At 43.4% G+C, this 16,726-nt stretch overlaps 1 protein-coding gene across 14 annotated transcripts in view; it reads left to right on the top strand.

The window, feature by feature from the left end:
- TCF7L2 (transcription factor 7 like 2) overlaps window positions 1-16,726 on the top strand; it is a 194,323-nt gene that overhangs the window by 80,396 nt on the left and 97,201 nt on the right. Inside the window, exon 1 of one of the 14 annotated variants that reach the window (XM_040624648.1) lies at window positions 876-1,249. The exons of the other annotated variants lie outside the window; for them this stretch is intronic. Within the exon in view, the coding sequence (XP_040480582.1) occupies window positions 1,154-1,249 (96 nt within the window). The 5' untranslated portion in view covers window positions 876-1,153. Of the gene's footprint in view, window positions 1-875; window positions 1,250-16,726 lie in introns of those variants that run through there. 14 annotated transcript variants of the gene reach the window in all.

The following is a 16,726-nucleotide window of genomic DNA, read 5'->3' as shown; positions in this document are numbered from 1 at the left end:
CTTTGATTTATTTTACGTAATGTAATACCTTCAGGGTCCATCCATATTGTCACAAATGGCAGATGTCCTTCTTTCTTATGGCCCAATAATATTCCATTGTATAAATATGCCACTTTAAAAAATCCATTTATCTGTTGATGGACACCTAGGTTGTTTGAGTGTCTTGGCTGTTGTGAATAATGCTGCGACGAATATGGGAGTGTCAATATTTCTTTGAGGTTCTGCTTTCATTTCCTTTGGGTATCTACCCAGGAGTAGAATTGCTGGATCAAAGGGTAGTTCCGTTTTAATTTTTTGAGGCATCTCAGTACTGTGTTCTGTGGTAGCTGTACCAAATTCCATCCCCACCAACAGTGCACAGGGTCGCCTTCTTTCCACATCTTCACCAGCACTTGTTATCTCTTGTCTTTTGATGATAGCCTTTCTGACAGGTGTAAGGTGGTATCTCCTTATGCTTTTCCCTGATGATTAGTGATGTTGAACAGCTTTTCATGTACTTGTTGGTATATTTCATTTACTGTCTTTGGAAAAATGTCTTCAGTTCAAGAGTTGCCTTTTTAGAGAGATTGAGATCCTAGGTTTCATGACCACCACAGCAGTATGAAATGGGAACAATCTGAACTTTTAATTAGTCCCTTAAAAGTAATGTCGACGGTCTGTTAAATTTAAATTTATTTAGAATATATTTAGGGTAGGGTAGAGAATTCTCCCTTTTCTTCGCCCAAATTTAGATTAGTAGCTTTTATTGGTCTTTCTCTTGGCCTTGCATTTACCCTTGATCAATCATGGATTCATTCCTGGATTCCCCCAAATATTTAGTGGTTGCTTTCTAGACCCTTGGAGAGAGTGGAGTCGCTGACAAAGGATTATAATAATAGCAAATCAGCCAGTAACACTTCCTACGTGCCAAGCATTGTTCTAGGTGCTTTACTGATGTTCTGTGACCCCTATTTCACAGAGGAGGAAGTAGGCACAGGGTGGTTAAGTGTTTGCCCAGTTGTGGGAGTCAGGATGTGATACAGGGCAGCCAGAGCCTGCCATCCTCTCAGCCCCTGACCACAATGATACAGGGGGAAAATGAACAAACAGGCACAGTGTGGTGTGCCCAGCGCTGCTGGGGGGTGGGGGACACGAAGAGCCGGACGGGGCGGACATGGCTCAAGGAGAATCCGCTGGTGCCACTGGACAGTGGGACGTGAGGTTGGCCAGGATTTGGTTTCTGGTTGTCCTTGAAGTGGGTACTGCAAAGGTAGGTGCTGGCACATTGTGGGCAGGGGGGGCATGCTGCCCCGGGGCAGGTGAACTGAGTGATGAGAGGGTATGAACATGTGCTGGTTTCCTAAGAGCTTTTCCCTGGGCACCATCTCCACTCCCTCCGTTGCGTATATACTTTCCCCTTGGTTTGTCTTTTTCCCCATTTATCTATGACTCAGCCAGACTTTCTAGAATACTTGGCATGTGTTTCCTAGCAGCGGCTGAGTCAGAGCTTTCCCATTTCACAGACGGAACTACGGTAAGGGTGTATATTTTGTCTGAGATCTGAAGCGAGCCCGTGAGCACTGCAAAAATACAGTTGGTTTTGTGAGGAGAGCTGTGACTGTTTAATGCTGAGGAGCAGGCCACCAGGTTATCTTTTTTCGGGGAAGAAGTGGTGGATGGGGTCAGTCCTGCTCCAATGAGAGAGTGGAGTCATTCAGCCAAAACGGTCTCTAGTTAAAAGTCCAAGCTTCCTTCTCATTCCAGAAAATGCTCTATAATGAGGAATTCCGAAGTTCCTGAGGTTTGAGTTGATGGTGTGGCCGCTGAGTACCGTGGCGATGGAAAATATTCTACCAAGAAGGATTGTGTGAGCTCGGTACTATCCCCTTCAGATTAGAATCACAGAAAGTTTCACAACCTGCCATCACATGTCCTGTCACCCACTGCTGTCCCTTCTGTTGTGGATCACTGTCCAGAAGTGGTCTGTTGGCCACAGTGTTCCTGAACACAGAGATGGGGAGTCCGTCTCCTCATACAGACCATTTCCTTTGGGGTCACCATGGGCTCTTAGAGTTCTGACTTTCTGTTGTGCCGAAGGCTCTCTCCTTGAAATGCCCACTCTCGGAGGTGTGTTTCAACATCCTGTTCCGCTCATGCTTCCGCTTACGGATCTTGGAAATTTGAAGGTGGTTGTTGTACGTTCTTCCTTCATCACCAAGTCTTCTGTTCAAGATTATCCGCCATTGTAATGCTTATCTTCAGCGACTGATTCCCAACTGTTTAAGGATGGGAATTACAACCTTTCCTTTAAAAAAAAACCCAACACCTTACCCCTAAAGCCAGTGAAATTAATGCTTAGACATGGCTTTCCTCATTCATAAAATTTGTGTTCATTATAGACAGTTTGGAAACTGGCCCATAATCTGGCCACTCAGAGATTACATTATGAACAGTTTGGCATATTTGGTGTATTGGCTCCTGAGACTTTTTCCTGAGTGCATTAATATTTATATTTAACATTCTTGAGCTTATAGTAGTGCTCAATATTTGCTGCCTTCTATTTAAAAGGAAATTGCTGTAATAAATAAGCACTTCCCATGTCATTAAAATTCTTAAGGATTATAAATGATCACAGAGCAGCCCATAATATGCTCATACACCCATTTGCTTAATCAGTGCCACATTGTTGGGCCTTTAGAGTATCCTGTGCCTTTTGTTTCTACTATTCTAAATAATCCTGTGATGAACATCTTTGCCCATAAATCTCTGTGCCATCCTCCCCCCGCCCCGTTCCTTTGTTATTTCTTAGGACAGATTCTTAGGAAGACAGGTAAAAGAGAACAAAATCTTTAAAAATTTCTTGTTACCTAGCCGCAAATATTTTCCTGAAAGGTCTCAATTTTTACAGTTATCAGCGTGTAAGAATTAGATTCACCATGATCAGAGTGATTTTAATGTCTCTGGGGAATTTAACAAAAGGAAGGTTTCAGGCTTTCCTGAAAGAATATTACCTGTATTCCGCTGAGCTCCAGAATAGAGACCCACCCAACCCATCCACCTTGGCTTTCCCAGGACCTTTCACCTTCAAAACAGACCAAAATAAATAAATAAATAAAAAATAAAAAGGATTGTTTCCTAAATGGTTGGAAGTTTTAAAGCCAGCTGACATTATCATGGTTTTATAGAATTATGTATATTCATTTTTGATAGTTCACACTGTAACCTTTTATATTTTATTTTATTTTATTTTATTTTATTTTATTTTACTTTTTCAATTAATAATCCAAATAACAAGTGGAGACCCATCCATGTCTGTATAATTCTACCTCATTCTTTTTTAAACTGCTGCCTGGTATTCTGTATTACATGTATATCACTGGTTCATCAGTTTGCCAATTGATGAGCAATTACATTTTCAGTTTTTAAGTACTCTTTTTTTTTTTTTTAAGATTTTATTTATGCATTTGAGAGAGAGAGAGAGAGAGAGCACAAGCAGGGGGAGAGGCAGAGGGAGAGAGAGAAGCAGACTCCTAGCTAAGCAGGGAGCCCAACCTGGGGCTCGATCCCAGGACCTGGAGATCATGACCTGAGCCGAAGGCAGATGCTTAACCATCTGAGCCACCCAGGAGCCCCCTACACTGTAACCTTTTCGATGCTCCTTATTCATCCCCTGAATCTACGCAGCACATTTAGGGCTATTTTAGAGGTCTTGGAGTATACTTTTATAACCTCAAATAACTGTACAGTTGTTTTTCTTTTGTTGTTGTTGTTTTTTAAGTTTTAGTATCTCTTTTTCTTTAATGGCATATTATCGGGCAGATAGTTACAAAGTATTTGATGCTGTGTGTGAGCTTGGTGAGGAATAGGACTCAGGGGCCACCTGGCTGGCTCAGTCAATACAGCATGGGACTCTTGATCTCGGGGTTGTGAGTTTGAGCCCCACGTTGGGTGTAGAGATTACTTAAAAATAGAATCTTTAAAAACGAAACAAAAAAAGGGACTACGCTTCTGGATTATGTCTCTGGGAAAACATACCTACTTGTCAAAGATGTTATTTATTGCTGTGTTTAAGATCGCAATGAGTGTGAGTCTGGCATCCTCCGATCATCCTTGACCATTTCTCAATGCTGTGTCTTGTGCTTGGAGGAAAAGTCTTTGGCAGCTCTGGGCTAGCATTTCCTGACATTCGTCTCACCGAGTGTTAATAAGGTTACTGGAAAAAGGGTTCCCTCCTAAAATAGGTTTAGGGAAGCACTAGTTATGCACAGTCAGTGAGTTTCTTTAGGGCAGGATCTTGAGTCCTCTGGATGCTTGGACACTCAGGGGGTAGTTCCTAACGCTTGCCCGACCCCAGAATGCCTCTCGGCATCTTTAGGGACAGGACTGGAGCAGACCCTGGAAGGTTGTTTTAGTTTCAGCACCTGCTGTGTTTACCAAGCGTGGGAGCCTGTTTTAAATCAACATGGATCTACTTAGAGTTCAACTCATGGTTTTAGCCTGTGTTTATCTTTCCAGTAAATAAAACAAAAGTATTCACTTGGCACCCATCCTGTCCTGCTTGTCACTTCTTGCCTCGCTGACTAGCTCTATGGACGGGGCTTGGGCTTCCAACCAGATTGTAAGTTTCTTGAAGCCAAGGAGGCCCACGGTTTCTTTTTTTCCACGTGTTTTTCCCCCGTCCTACTGTGGTGCTTCGTTAATTAAGCAGAAAACCAATTTCTGGTGAGGGCCATGAGCTGACTCTGTCCGGAATGAGTGCGATTTCGTCGTTACCTTAGACTGCTCGGAGTCATCCTGGTTAGCACGAGAGCTTGTCCACGTGTATATGCTTTCTACCTGATGCAGGAGCGTGTTCTGGAGAAGCATAATTTTGGGTTATGACATTGTGCCTGGTTTGCCAGTAACCTGATAATCCACCCTTATACATTCCAGCTTGCAACAGAGCGTGTCAAATCGCCACAGTGCTGTTTAAACATGTGGACCATGGTTAACACAGAAGCTCCAGAAGGTCGGGCTCGTAGGGTTTCTCTCTCTCTCCAGTCTTGATTTAAATGAGCTGTTCCATAGGAATCTTGACATGGCGTGCCTGAACTTTTTAAGAAAGTGTCCAATTGGGAAATCCAGGGCTTGATTATTTATTATAGGAAATGGGTATTTTCAGCAATGGTGTTGTAGGGTACACGGGTGATTTTGTGATTGGCTTGTTAGTGGCTTGCAGGTCTGATGTCCATCCCCTTTAATAAATTAATATCGAGGGAGAAAACACCTGGATTTCAGAATTGGCCCTTGAAAGATACTGGGAACTGAGGAGGGGGGATCCTAGAGAGATCAGGCTGGGAAAGTTTATTGTTAGGTTCGTTTTGGATAGAAGGATGTGGAAGTCCAGTGAGCTAGCTGAGTTGTCCAGGATTCCATGGGCAGGAATGGCCATATTCAGACACTTAACCCAGGTCCTTGCTCCAGCCCCACGCTGTCCCCTGAGTGCCAGATTCAAACTCCATTTGGATGCCAAGTAGACATAGGAAAATTAGCACGTCCAGAATCTAACTCTTTATTTCCACCCCCTCCCCACCATCAAACCTGTTGCTGTCTGTGTTCAGCATCGCAGTAAAAATGAACAACACACACCAATTGCATAGGCCCCAAACCTTGGAGTTTGTCATTGACTCCTCTTTTGCTTTCACACCCCACGTTTGACCCCTTGGTCTATCCTGTGGGCTTATAATCCATCGGCATATTGTGTCAGCTTTGCCCTCAAAATATTAAGGAATCTGAGCCCTTTTCAGCACCTCCACCGTTACCAACCACGATGACCATCGTGGCTCCTTTGGACGTCTGGAGCGTCCGCCCTGGCCTCCCCCCTATTTCTGCCTGTGTGACTTCCCCTCTTCTGGCCTTGGGCCCTGTGCTTCATTGCCATACCTGAGGTGACCTTTTAAATCCTTGGACAGATCATATTGTGTACCTTTAATGAGAATCTGGAGGATACGTTTTGTCTTTTGAGAGACCCAGAGCAGCTGTGAGCGGGCCCTTGGCCCTGTCACCCGATTGAAAGGTGGGACTTTGGGATTCAAGGGCTCAGAATGGAGAGTATGTGAAGCAGCTGGGCCCAGGCACTGGGCACGCTCGGAGTATTGTGTTGGCTGGAGGAGAGAGGGCCAGGGGGCAGTAGGAGGGCACATGGTCTGAGTGAGGCCCCCTTCAGCAATCCTATGCTAGTACAGCAGGATGTAGCAGATGTCTGGGTCTCTCCTCCTGCACCCCCACCCCCAAGCAGGACCCAGATGCTTCCCGACTATACTGCATCTGTGCCCTGCCCTTCTCCAAAAGCGTGCAGTCTGTCCAGCTGTATCTTGTCTGCATTTAGAAGCTTGTGAAGAACTCTGGGTGGTGTGATGCAATCTATTCCAGCCAGAGCCTGCCTAGTGGGTGGATCCAGGCCGTGATTAAGTGCATCACTGAGGCTTGTTTAATAGGCTTGGATGAGATGGGGTCACCATGTATCCAAGTGCAGTGGGGCAAAAGTATCTTGTTCTCCCTGCTCCAAGGGTGTGAGTTGCCTGTTACCTGTTTGTCCACCAGGACATGGTCTGTGTAGCTCAGGTGCTGGGATGAAGAAAGTAGCAAATGTTTAGGAAGGCTAGAGAAGGGAGGAAGGCAGGCTGCATCACAGGTCTTGGGACTAGACCATTTCATGGCCCCCAGAGACCTCGTAGGGTCGGGGGTGGGGGGTTGCCCATTATCAAGACTTGTCTTTGCCACACCTCCTAAAGTTAGGCCTGCCTTAGGGACACATGTAAGATTCTAAGAGATGTGTTTTCCCAGCCCTTTCAGAGTCAAAGAAGCCAGCCTTGACGGGTGGAGATAGAATATACAAATCTAAAAAAAGTATCACAGTAACAGAATGGGGACCATAGCTTGGTAGAAGGGCTCCTGGGAGAACCTTCGGGATGATTCAGTTGAAACTCAGGAAAAAATATTTTTTTGGACAGAGGTAGCAGCCCCCTTTAACCAAAGCCTATTAACGAAGGAATGTCTCACACCCCGAATTGCAATGATCAAGGCAAGGCATTGTCAAAGATCAAATGTGTAAGTTTGACTGGTAGAAACCATTTCCATTTTTAGAATCTAGCCAAGCATCTCTCTTCCATTCTTCCTCAAGCCCCTTCCCATTCCCACTTTTATGAAGCACTTGATCGATATACTCTTTGTTATCCTTTCTTAAACGATCCGGTTGTTTGCAGGTATTAAGAATAATGCCTATGCGCCAACATTTTCCAGTAAAAGAAACCAAATGTTAAAACACGGAGTAGAGTTCTGAACATGGCACCTGTCTCTGCACCATTGTTTGCTGCTAACAGCATTCTCCCTCATCCCCTCAACTGTAGGGAATAACTTTCCCTCCTCTCTTGATCCACATAGACCTGTGATGGGGCAAAGGGGAAGATACGTTATTTAAGCAAAGATACTTCGGCTTCTTCACTAGGCAGAGGGGGTATACATCTCTGGCCCTTCGCAGCTGCCTTCACATGCACTCACACACGCATGCTCACGTGTACACACGAGCACACACACTGGCACACACGCGTTCACACACACACCCCGAATGGAGGGTGCTCATTTGCAGAAGATTAAGATGGTGTGGAAGGAGTGTCAAGATGATACCATTTAATTCTATGTAGCCAGCTCCAATCTGGGATTATCCAGTTTGGAAGCCAATTAGTTTGAGATGTTTTCTGTCACTTACCATCCAAGGAATTCTAACTAAAACAGTTTTCAAAGCCTCGGGCTTATAATAAAAACATTGTTTTTCTTTTGAGTTTTTAATTATTCTGAATTAGAAGTGCTGGAGCATGAACTGATTCTTCTGCTACTGTGTAAATAAGAACCTATGTGAATGGGACCCACTTGCCTTCTTCGGGAATGGGTTGATTTGTACTAATTTTGAGAGTTGCTTCAAGAGGGAGACATAGTTTCCACGATTTTCTCCCACAAACAATTTCTAGAGAGAGAGGCTTGTGTGAAAAAAAAAAAAAAGGCAGTTTCCATGGTTTGCTCCTGTGGTCACAGGGGAATTTTGAAAATGAACTTAAGGTATTTTCATAAAATTCCTGTTTTCATATTTTTAGTTTCTCAGAGTTTTCTGACTCCTACTTAATATACTCTGCCGAAAGCTTTCTTATTTCTTCTGTTCCTGGGGACAATTAAGGAATAACCAGTTAATTAATAGTATTAAGCACTGCTCTTTTTGTTGAAAAATGTGATAATAACCCATATAAATAAGGAGGTGCTGCTCGTAACCTCAGTGATCTTCTCTACTTATTAACACTTACTTATATTATCTTGGAAGCCCTACTTTCTTATCATGGATAATTGGTGGCAAGCTGAGCATACAGGTGTTTATTTCTGTGTGATTTATTGATTATTACAACTTTACTATTTGGCGAAGGGTCTACCCATTTTCCTTAAAATACCTGTAAGCTGTGAAAAGATGTGTAACTCCAAAAGTCTTAAACTACTGTTCCAAAGACTCTGAGCAGAGTGCAGTGTTTGTACCCAGACAGGAGTCTCAGTGGGGTCTGCTTGGAACATTGCGTGGAGAGAGATTCTGAGGCCTTCTATGTCAGGGCTCCAGGAAAAAGAATGCATTGACAGATTAATATCTGTCAAAGGTGAAGAAGGATAGAGCAAGGGACAATAGCGGTGTCACAGCTGTCATTTCCGCTTTTTTGTCAACTTTTTTTGGGGGAAGTGTCAGAAAACGACCCCCCTCTTGGATCTATCAGAGCCCAGGGAAATGTCCATTAAGATGTCACAGTGAAGGAAATTCTTATGACTTACCACTTAAAAATCAGTTCTAAAAGAAGTGATGGCAAAGAGGAACATTTTTCATCAGAACCAGGAGTGAGAATGTGTCGAAGCAAATGAAGGTAGGCTTATGAGGAGCTGGTGTGGCTTACCCGTGTGGACCGATTCCACCAAGTTCCTCCCATGGCTGGGATGCCTCCGTGCTGTCCCTGATTGATAGGTCTTGCAGGACATGACAGGGACCAAGTGCGACACACAGATTCAGCCCACATTTTGTGCATCACATCTGTGAATGTTCCCAGTGTACACAGTCCTATTTTTGACAGTAAAAGAAGGACTTGAGGAGTGAAGCCCACGTCGCTCCCTTCCTCCAACCTTAAAAGTTGCCCAGTAAAAAGTCAAGGTGTGTCTAAGGAGGGCAATCACTTTAAAGCTATCTCACCTTTTAATTCAGAAGGGTAGGCTTTTTGTTTGTTTGTTTGTTATTGGTACATACCTGTGATGACTCTTGTCCTGAGTTGTTATTATTCGCACTCGGAGTCCAGGGCAGATGTGAGATACAAGCACAGCTCTTAGGCCAACAGTCTCGCGGTTAAGTTTCAGAACATGATGTGAAAAGTATACCCATTGAGAGGCAGTAAGGACCTATGATGAGTTAGTGAACGTTTGGACATCTGTGTGGAATAAATGAGTGGGCAGAGGGCGGGCCGCTGCCGCGGGGAAATGGGCTGGGGTTCCAGCGGTGGCCAGCACCGCATACAGAGGCCAGCAGGGTTGGGTTTGGCCAAGTATTCTGGTGTCTGGATGCCTATGTGAATTTCCTCCAAAGGTTTTGAGCTGGCAACATGGAACCTGCTGGTTATGGAGCCAAGGGTGGGGATTGTCGGGATCCTGCTAGGCACAGGGGTGTGATACCAGAGGCCAAAACTGAAGCCAAGGCAAGGGGTTGGGGGACCTTTTTGCCATGCACTGTCCTGGAGCCTCAGTTCCAACAGAATTGCAAATTATAGACCCGAGCCTTGCTCGCCGTCATGCTATCTCTTCTGTTCCTGATTTTTCTTTTACTCTCCGACTTAGTTCTGGACTCAACATGTTGAAAAGGAACTTAGTCTAAGTTTTCTTGGTGGAAAGCCCTCATTGTGACATTTAAGAAGTGGATTCACTGAGGAATGGAGAGATGTACTCAAGATTATGATAATACTGGAGGTTTGCTGAGCACTTACTAGTTTACTCTTTTACTAATTTGCTCTGCTAAGTAATTTACACGATTGTCCCATCTAATCCTCCTAGCGCCTTATGAGTTAGCTGTTGTTACTAACCCATTTTACAGATGAAGAAGTCGAAGTGTAGCAGGGAGGATGGCATGCCCAAGGTGACATGGGGTGAAGCTAGAATTAGGATGCGGGGAGCCTGGCCCCGGCACTGGGGCTCTCACCAATAGGTGTTCCGTTGCTTCCCTGGAGAGCAAGCACGCAGCCGGGGAGGGGCAGGTTTCCAGACACCAACCTGGCTGGAGGCTGGTGCCCATCAGGCTGCCGCACCAGGAAGCTCCAGGCCTGTCATGCCTTTGTGATGCTGTTGGTTCCTGTTGAGGAAATGAGGCTTTGTGGATTCCTAGGAGGAAAACGTATGAACTCTTGGCAGAAGAAGGGAACCAGCAAAAGGAGATGTGTATCAAGATGAGCCTTCTATTCGGCTCAAATTATACCTCCCTTCACACAATGTGGGTGTGTGCCTGCCAGCTTGAGGGCAAATTACAAATCTTTCTGGTAAGTTACATTGGATGGAAGGCTTTTGTGGGTACTTTTCTCAGATCACCGACCATTTGGTGCAGGCATATACACTCTCTCATTTATCTTTTGTATAAATTTGGATTTTTACACAGTGGAGTTTTCTAAGATGGTTGGCAATTGTAAAACAAAATAGTGAGAGACGAAGGATAATACAACACACTCATTACCTGCCGCCTAAAATAACAGTTATTAATCTAATCCTTTGTGAACAAACAAAACAAAAAGAACAAAGAACAAAAGAACAAAACCAAACATAGGTTTCCCTCCCTGACCAGGGGATCCGCGATCTCCCCTCCAGAGATACGACTACAGTTATAATTTGGTGTCTCCCTAGTCCAGGCTCGCGTACTTTTCCATATGTAAACACACCATATATATATATATATTCATATGTATCTACAATGTATTATAATCAGTGTTAGTGATTTCTCAATTTTAGGTAAGTGGTTTCATGTTTCATAATATTCTACAGCTTGTCTCTCTTATTCAACATCGCATTTGAATTTCACCCATTTTAACTGCTATGTACTATTTTGTTGTATGGGCATACCAGTTTCCCCATTTCTGTACTGATTCATTTGGGTTCCTTTCAGTTTTTTAAGATTACAAAGCCTTAGGGGCACCTCAGTGGCTCAGTTGGTTAAGCTCAGGTCATGATCCCAGAGTCCTGGGATTGAGCCCTGCATCGGACTCCCTGCTCTGCAGGGAGTCTTCTTCTCCCTCTCCCTCTGCTGCTCCCCCTGCCTGTGCTCTCTCTCTCTCTCTCTCTCTGCCAAATAAATAAATAAATAATCTTTTTAAAAAATGATTACAAAATTTTAAATTATTGCTGCAGTAATGATCCTTGGGGTAGGCATCTGTAGCCACGTGTAAGGCATTTCTCTGGGGTTTGTACTGGATAGAGGAATTGGTAGGACACAGGTTGCTGGTTTTCAACCGTAGTTCACAAGGCATGTCGAGCTGTCCAGAATGATTGGATCAATTAGTACACACATCACCAGTGTATACACACTTTCTCTCCCCACATTTTCAACAACACTTTATCTTGTCAGACTTCAAATTTCTGTCAATCTGATGAGTGTGTGGTGACACCTTATTGTGTTTTAATTTGCATTTCCTGGACTCCTGAGGTGGACGCTCTTGTTGTCATTTGTTTATTATCTCCTCTGTAGCTTGTCTGGTTTAATCCTCTGCACATTTTAAGGAATCAGATAGTTTTTCCTTATTGATTTATAGGAGCTCTTTATATAAGTTGGAGAATCGGTTATGTGTTGGAGCTACTTTCTCCCAATCTGTGATGTTTTAAAACTCTGCTTAGATGGGTTTTTCAATATAAATAATGACGTTTTAATTTTTTTTAACACACTCAAGTTTATTAATCTTATCCATGCATCATTGTGTCCTTACTTTAAGCAGTTGTGCAGAACTGTGATTTTAGTTGGGTGTCTGCTCTCTGATAGCCACATCTAAGAACATACTTTTCTGTGGTAGAAATCTAAATCAGAAGATGGATTTTTTTGTTTGTTTGTTAACTAGAATTTAAATATGATTAAAACAACTCACTTGGAGCGTGATGCAGAAACTGTGGACCAGACTCAATGGAAGTAGAAGGACAGTAAATAACTCTTGGCCACATATTGACGAGGTACTGGGTGTCGGCTCTGGACAGAAGTTTTCTTTTTCTTTTTTTTTTTTTTTAAAGATTTTATTTTTATTTATTCTACAGAGATAGAGACAGCCAGTGAGAGAGGGAACACAAGCAGGGGGAGTGGGAGAGGAAGAAGCAGGCTCATAGCGGAGGAGCCTGATGTGGGGCTCGATCCCATAACACCTGGATCACGCCCTGAGCCGAAGGCAGACGCTTAACTGCTGTGCCACCCAGGCGCCCCTGGACAGAAGTTTTCTATATTTGATCTCATCAGTCTTCCCACAGCCTTTCTTGAAGTAGGCAGTTTATCCCCATTTTAAAGATAAGAAAACCAGAGCTTAAAGAAGTTAAATTTACGAGGCAAGTGGCAGCGCCAAGATTCAAATCCAGATCCTTCTGACCACAAAGCTTGTGTGCTTCATGCTACACCCCATTACCTTCTTGGAAGTTACTGGAAATTTGTTTGAGTTCCACCATCTTTATATGGTATTTTCAATTTGAAATAATTGGGAAGAAAGAGGGGGTGAGGGTGGAGGGCAGGAAGAAAAAGGGGAAGGACTTGAGGTTGAATAATAGAAACGAAAAACCCATCACCAGGAAGGTGATTCAAAAGGAGTCTTCCATGTTTCATGTAGCTAAAACGTTAAAAGCCCAAATAATTGCATCATGCAGGTCTGATGCTGAGTAATCACCCTCCTCTCTTTTACGGGAGGGGGTGGTGGCAAGCCGTCTGGGAAGCTGTTCTTGCCTAAGGAATTACATTCCAGGGGACTCCGAGGATTTAGGTAACCACAAAAGCCATTTATTTCAAGTACGCGGAGATTTCTACCACTTTGATCCCTAATCCATAGCATAATTAATAAATGAAATGTGCTGTAGTACGGGGTTTTTACAAAGTGTACTTTTAAAATGGCTTTTGGTCTGACATGATTCATTTACCACTTGGAAAAGCATCGTCACTTCAGATGGGCAGGCAGGGGGAGGACGCCTGGTGGGTAGTTAAGGGTTTTTCTCGGGACGTGGTCCCTATGTTGGGCCTCTGCAGAGCAGGCCCTTCCGAACCTCTCTCCGACTGGACCTCCTGGAAGCGAGAGGAAATCGGGGGGTCAGGACTGAACAGTGTCTGATCTAAGTCTCTCTGAAGACCACAGACCTCACAACCAATGAAGATCTTGTTGTCTTTGCCTCTTTGTGTCCACTGAGGAAGGTTGCTGGGAGTAGGTGATTATGGATCCCTCAGACTGAGAGGCCAGATGTCTGCCTCGAGCCACCCACCTCCCCCCTTTATTTCTCTCCCTCCCACCCTCCCAACAAATACTTAGTTGGTTACCCATGAGGAGACAGGCTGGGAATATATCAGTGGGCAAGAAAATACTCTTGTTCTCAAGGAGCTTCTGTTCTGCCATGGTTGGGGGGTAGGGAAGAGAGATGTGGGGACCCAAACCAGTAAGCAAATAATATGGAAAAAAAGAAAAATAATTTAAAAATTATATTTTGACCATTTTTATTTGTCCAATTCTACATATACTACTTCAATCCTTAGAGCCATTTCGAGAGTAGATATTTATTATTATTATTATTATTATTATTATTATTATTATTATTATTATTATTATTATTATTATTATTATTATTATTATTATTATTATTATTATTATTATTATTATTATTATTATTATTATTATTATTATTATTATTATTATTATTATTATTATTATTATTATTATTATTATTATTATTATTATTATTATTATTATTATTATTATTATTATTATTATTATTATTATTATTATTATTATTATTATTATTATTATTATTATTATTATTATTATTATTATTATTATTATTATTATTATTATTATTATTATTATTATTATTATTATTATTATTATTATTATTATTATTATTATTATTATTATTATTATTATTATTATTATTCCATTTTACAGATGAAGAAACTGAAGCCCAGAAAGGAAATGGCTTCTTCCTGCTTAGCTAGAAGGTCAGACCTTTGCTGTATTTGTTTGGCTAGTGGCCCAGGCTCTAATTCCGTGCGCTCCCCTTCCAGCTGAAAACGAGCAAAGTCATTTCAGATAGTGCTAGGAGGTATGGTGAATATAAAGCAGGACAGCAGGACAGACAGGACTGGGGACTGGGGCCTGTTTTAGATGGGGTGGCAAGAGGAGGGCTCCTCCAGGAGACCGGGTCCAAGCTGAGATCTGAACGGTGGGAGGTGCCAGGGTCGTGAGGCTCACCTAGCAGGGCAAATGGAAGCTTCTGGCAGGAAGGAGTTAATGCTTTGCTTATGTCCTAAGCTGGTTCATTAGGACCTTAAAAGGGGGAAGAACGTGGTGGCTATAAATGTTACAATCTTACCTTTGGCCCTTAGGGATTCTGTCTTTCAACCTTGGTTCAGTAATAACTTGTGACTGCCCAACAGGGCTTCCTTTTAGGAACCGAAAGAGAATGGCTTGTTACATTCAAATATGCCATAAAAGTATCACCATTTATTTCAGTATCTGATGACCTGAGCTTGGGGAGGCTGCAAAGCTTTGAAAGGGTCTGAAGAGGCCCTTTAGAGCAGAGATGAAAAGGGGGTGGGGGATCCTCAATTCTAAACAAAGAGTCGCAATGGGAAGATAGCCAAATGCTGTTTTTGGAGAGGGTGAGAGGGAAAGAAAGGTAGAGGTGGGTAGTTGGAAAATGTGGTTTTACGCACCGAGTTTGGGTAGGGGTCCCTGAGAATCGAGGACAGTGTGGACTTCATGGTGGTGCCCCAGGGCAGCAGAGGGCCCCAGCCCCAGCCCCAGCCTTTGGTTGCTGGTGGGCCTGTGAAAAGAGGGGCTGTGTCTCTAACTGCGGGGACGAAGGGAGGCTGGATCCATGTGGCTTTCAAGTTCTCAAGTATCCTGTTTCTTGTGAAAGTTCCAGGTTTTGGGTCTGGGAGTGTGAGTGTGTGTGTGTGTGTGTGTGTGTGTGTGTGTTTTGCACCTTAATGTGGAGAGATGGGCTTGAGCCAGTGGGAAATAGAGAGACCCCCAAGCACAGAGTGGCAGGATTTGATAGGAAGCAGCAGGAGAGCTTTGTTGCCTCTGTTCCGTAGTACACAATGGCCATATGTGGTTGAATTCCGAAGCTGCTGCATAGGTGTGATTCGGTCCGTGCTCCCTCTGCAAACAGGAAACGGTGCTCACTGCTGTCTGTGCATTTCATGGAGATAAAGTGTCAGAAGCAGGGCCTCTCTGTACTCCTGATGCGGTCCCCACACCCAGAAAGGGCAGTGTTGGGGTGGCGGTGGGGGCGGACAAGGGAGCTCGGGGGCTGTCATTCGTGTAATTAGCCGGGCAGTGGCATCAGTTGGGTGGAAAATATTGATGTGCCCTTTTTGTTTTTGAATGTGAAGTTTGGGCTTTTTGGATGTATCTCTGGATTTTTAAATGTTTTCTGAAGTGCCGGAGTTTGGACGTTAGATCACCGCATAGGTATCCACTCCTATGGACACATTTCAGTGGAATATTTTCAAGACTCCTTAAAAACATGAGGCTTTCAAGGCTGGGTGACTTGTTCAGGTACTCCCCCCCCCCCCGTTTTTTTGGCAAAACCATGCAAACATCGGTATTCAAAAATATTTTGTTACTTTTCTTGGCAATGTGTCCCAAGAAGAAATTGCAACACAGCCTCTGAGTTAGGAGGCAACTTTCTGGGGAAAAGGCGGGGGTGGGGAGGTTTGGAGTTTGAATCAAAAACAGACACCGAAGCTTTAATAAAATAAATGAAGCGGAGCCCTTTCAGCTCACGGCCGACCGTATTGGTGCGGGTCAGGCAGCCTAGTGGCAATTGACAGGCCGAGAACTGGGACATAAACAAAAATGTCAGTCCCTGGGAGTCTTGTTCGCTGGACAATGTCTCAATTGTTTCCTTGGTTTTCAAGGCAGCAGGGGAGAGTGGAATATTAACTGTTTACTGCCCAAGGCTGGCTGGGAAATTGCTGGGAGGGGGGGGGGAAAGAAAATCACATTTTTATTTAGAAACTATTAAACATGTTGGTAAGTGATGGGAATAGGGCAGATAGTGTTCTCTTTAATTATCTGCCATTCAACTTCATATTTTTGGAGTGTGTGTGTGAAGGAAAAACGAGAGCATTTCTTTTTAAAATTTGAATGTAAGCGTTGTATGTTGTCAGTTTTTAAAGATAGCTGCCCTGTGAGCTTTCAGCCTCCAGTGGTAACGGCAGTGGGGTCAGGGAGGGAAGCCGAATTTCGGATAACAATTTAAATTTTAGCTATCAGCTAATATCCTGTTAGTGTTTGTTTCCCAGAAAATGCCTGGTTGGAATAAAAATCGAGTGGTAAGAATTCTCCAAAACAGCATGCATTCTACTACCCATAAATATGTACTTAGTGATAAAGAAAGGGGGAAAATAAGTATATCTTGGAGAGAGGACTGAGGACAAAGAAGGTCCAGAAGTCTATTCACATTTGAATTTACTTGATTAGAG

Source organism: Ursus maritimus, unplaced genomic scaffold (genome assembly GCF_017311325.1).
Source record: "Ursus maritimus isolate PB19 unplaced genomic scaffold, ASM1731132v1 scaffold_7, whole genome shotgun sequence".
In the NCBI taxonomy this organism is placed as follows: domain Eukaryota; kingdom Metazoa; phylum Chordata; class Mammalia; order Carnivora; family Ursidae; genus Ursus; species Ursus maritimus.
Note: the sequence above shows the minus strand (reverse complement) of the source record. Positions and strands in the feature narration are given on the sequence as shown.